This window comes from Orycteropus afer, unplaced genomic scaffold (genome assembly GCF_000298275.1).
Source record: "Orycteropus afer afer isolate SDZICR_OR568_19922 unplaced genomic scaffold, OryAfe1.0 scaffold00099, whole genome shotgun sequence".
NCBI classification, from domain to species: Eukaryota; Metazoa; Chordata; class Mammalia; order Tubulidentata; family Orycteropodidae; genus Orycteropus; species Orycteropus afer.
This window is the reverse complement of record NW_006921686.1, coordinates 2,326,280-2,329,218: the sequence shown is the minus strand read 5'-3', so window position 1 is coordinate 2,329,218 and position 2,939 is coordinate 2,326,280. Positions and strand designations below refer to the sequence as shown.

The 2,939-nt window shown below is 60.7% G+C and overlaps 1 protein-coding gene across 1 annotated transcript in view; it reads left to right on the top strand.

The window, feature by feature from the left end:
- The window catches only part of CCDC9 (coiled-coil domain containing 9), a 20,778-nt gene that overhangs the window by 5,242 nt on the left and 12,597 nt on the right, over positions 1-2,939 (top strand). The window contains exons 2-4 of the mRNA XM_042781236.1: positions 350-454; positions 2,249-2,350; positions 2,537-2,782. Of these exons, the coding sequence (XP_042637170.1) occupies positions 350-454; positions 2,249-2,350; positions 2,537-2,782 (453 nt within the window). The remainder of the gene's footprint in view (positions 1-349; positions 455-2,248; positions 2,351-2,536; positions 2,783-2,939) is intronic.

The following is a 2,939-nucleotide window of genomic DNA, read 5'->3' as shown; positions in this document are numbered from 1 at the left end:
GCCACCAGAGCTCCCTCAGCCTAACAGCGGCATATCCTAAATCCTTCCAGGGAAGGGGGTGGGACTAGAAGGGGGTGGGACTAGCCTTCAAGAGGAGGGCTCAGGATGGAGGGCTGGTGATCTTGGAGCAGCTCAAGCGGCAGGGTGTTGACGTTCTTCTTTCCTTGCCTTCAGGAACTTCCAGCACTGTGTCCAGATTCTGCAGGGGAGGAGTGCTGGGTCTGTGGCCCTAGCTAGACAGCAAAATGGTGAGACGGAACGTGGCTCTCTGGGTGGAGGGGGGCCAGGTACCTAACTCGCACCCGGTGACTAGAGGTGTTCCACCAACCCTCCACTGCCTCCCTCCCAGGCAGCCACCCTGGATCTGAAATCCAAGGAAGAGAAGGATGCCGAGTTGGACAAGAGGATCGAGGCCCTTCGGCGGAAGAATGAGGCCCTCATCCGGCGCTACCAGGTGCCCTAGCCCCGCCCTGGGAGATCCCACCCCCTCTCCCCGCTGTGAGTTTTCCTAGACTTCCATTTTGACCATACCACTCCCTCCCTTAACCTCTCCATGGCTCCCCATTGCTCTCAGGGAGCACATGCCCTAGCCTGGCATTTCTTCCTTCATTCCATCATTCACTCGTTCACACATACCCACCAAGGGCTTTACTGTGCCAGGCCACATGCTGAATGGTGCTGGCATGGCCCAGGCAGCTCAGGTCCACCCTTCTGGGGCTCATAGTCTAGTGGGAGACACGGACCCATCCTCAGGCAGTCCTGACCCAGCCTGTGGAGCAGTAGGAGGGCTTTCTGGAGGAGACATCTGAGGCCTTTAGAGTAAATAGATGTTGTCCGTTAGGAAAGGAGAAGGAACGGCTTGTGCAAAAGTTTGGAAACAGGAGAAAGAATTTAGAGGGGTTAGTGAGTTGCTTCCTGGGTGGCACAAGTGGTGTGTGCTTGACTACAAACCTAAAGGTTGGCAGTTCGAATCTACCCAGAGATGCTATGGGAGAGAGGCCTGGTAATGTGCTTCCTTGAAGATAACAGCCAAGGAAACCCTACCGAGCGGTTGGGGTCGCTGTGTCTGAATCTGCTCAGTGGGAACGGGTCTGCTTCAGTGAGTCAGTGGTGTTGAGCATTGGGGCCGGAGAGGTCTGCAGGGGCTAGACCAGGCAGGACCTTGGAATGCTCACTGTCAGGCTGAGAGTTTGGATTTTCTCCTGAGGGCGCTGGGGAGGCATGGCAGGCCTTGAGCAGGGGTAGGGCCACGTCAGAATAGCCTTTTAGGAGGCTCTGTGGAGCTGCTGGGGGGGTGGTCAATGGGAGGAGGTGACACTGGAGACCAGAGACCAAAGAGGAAGCTGGGGCAGCGACCCTGGGGGCAGAGGAGGTGTCTGCTCAGGGCAGGGCTGAGGGGAGAGACTTACAAATACGTAGATGGGACTCAGTGCCTGATGGGCAGTGGGCGGAGAGGGGTGGGGAGGGAGGCCCAGGGCGAGGTTCAGGGGTTCAGGTCTCTGCAGGAGGAGACAGGCCGGATGGTGAGACTCTCCTGAGATGGGAACCCGGGTGGAAGAACAGGTTTCACGTGTTCATTCTTCATGCATTCATTCATTTAAAAAAAAAAAAAAGTATGCTGTGTTTCTGTTATGTGCTGGGCCCTGTTGTAGGCTTTGGGGATGTAAAGCAAAGCAGACCCACTGTGTCCTTGAGAGGCTTGTGTGGCAGTGGGGGGGGGGCAGGAAGCAAGTGAAATGCACATGGCGCCAGGTGGCGATAATCTGTGAAAGATAAGGACAGGGAAGAGGGGGGAGAGCATCACGGAGCAGGGTTACACAGGGTGGTCAGGTGCGGGGACCCCTGCAGGAGGTGAGGGAGGGAAGGGGACCTAGGGAAAGAGTGTTCCTGGCAGCAGGAATACCACATGCAAAGGCCCTGCGGCCTGGTGGGTTCTGGGAACATGGGGGAAATCAGATTGTACTGGGGGAGGGGGTGGGAGGTGAGGTCACAGGGCCCCAGTGGGCTTTGGGGAGACATTGGTTTGGCTTGTACTCAGACCTGGTTGGTGCAGCAGGGCTCTGAGGAAGGGAGACCATGACGGGGTTTAGGGTAAGATGCCGAGGTGACCAGCGTGGCCTCGTTTTGTGCTCAGGAGAGAGGCCTGGGCTGGGACCAGACTTGGGAAAGTTGAAGGGGTGCGAGAACCCAGCTCATGGCAGGACCCCTCACACTCCCCCCACCACCCCTTGTTGCCCTTTACCGCCAGGAGATCGAGGAGGACCGGAAGAAAGCGGAACTCGAGGGAGTGGCCGTGACGGCCCCCCGGAAGGGCCGCTTGGTGGAGAAGGAGAACATGGCGGTCGAGGTGGTGAGCTTGACGCTGGGGCAGGGGCTCCTGGGGACGGGGAGGGGGAGGGTGAAGGGCTGGCCCCCAGGAGCCCCCCAGCTGGCCCAGACCTGTGGGTGGCCTTGGGCCAGGAGCCGCCCGGCCTGGGCCTGAGGTGTCCCAGTCCGCTGCCCCAGTGACTGGCCTTTTTCCCTCTCGCTGTTCCAGGAGAAGAGCCTGGGACCCTCCCGGAGGTCTCCGGGGACCCCTCGGCCCTCAGGGCCCAGCAAAGGGAGCCGGACGCTCCCCCAGAGAGGAGGGCGGGCCGGGGCGGGCCGGGCAGCCCGCGGCTGGGAGGAGAGTCCTGAGGAGCGGCCTCGAGCTGGGGGCCGGGGCCGGAGGGGCCGGGGCAGGGGGGCCCCTCCCTCTGGGACCGGAGAGGCCGCCACCGCCACCGCCGACCGCAAATCCAAGGTAGGCCTCGGGCAGGGACCCGGCTCCTCTGGCCGGGGGTCTCCGCACCTGGTTTCCCTCCGTCCCTGTTTCCTGTTCCCCCGTTGCCCGTCGGCTCGCCTCTGTCTGTGTCTCAGTTCTTCCAAGCAGCACTTGCTTGTTCTTGGGGCGTGTGTGC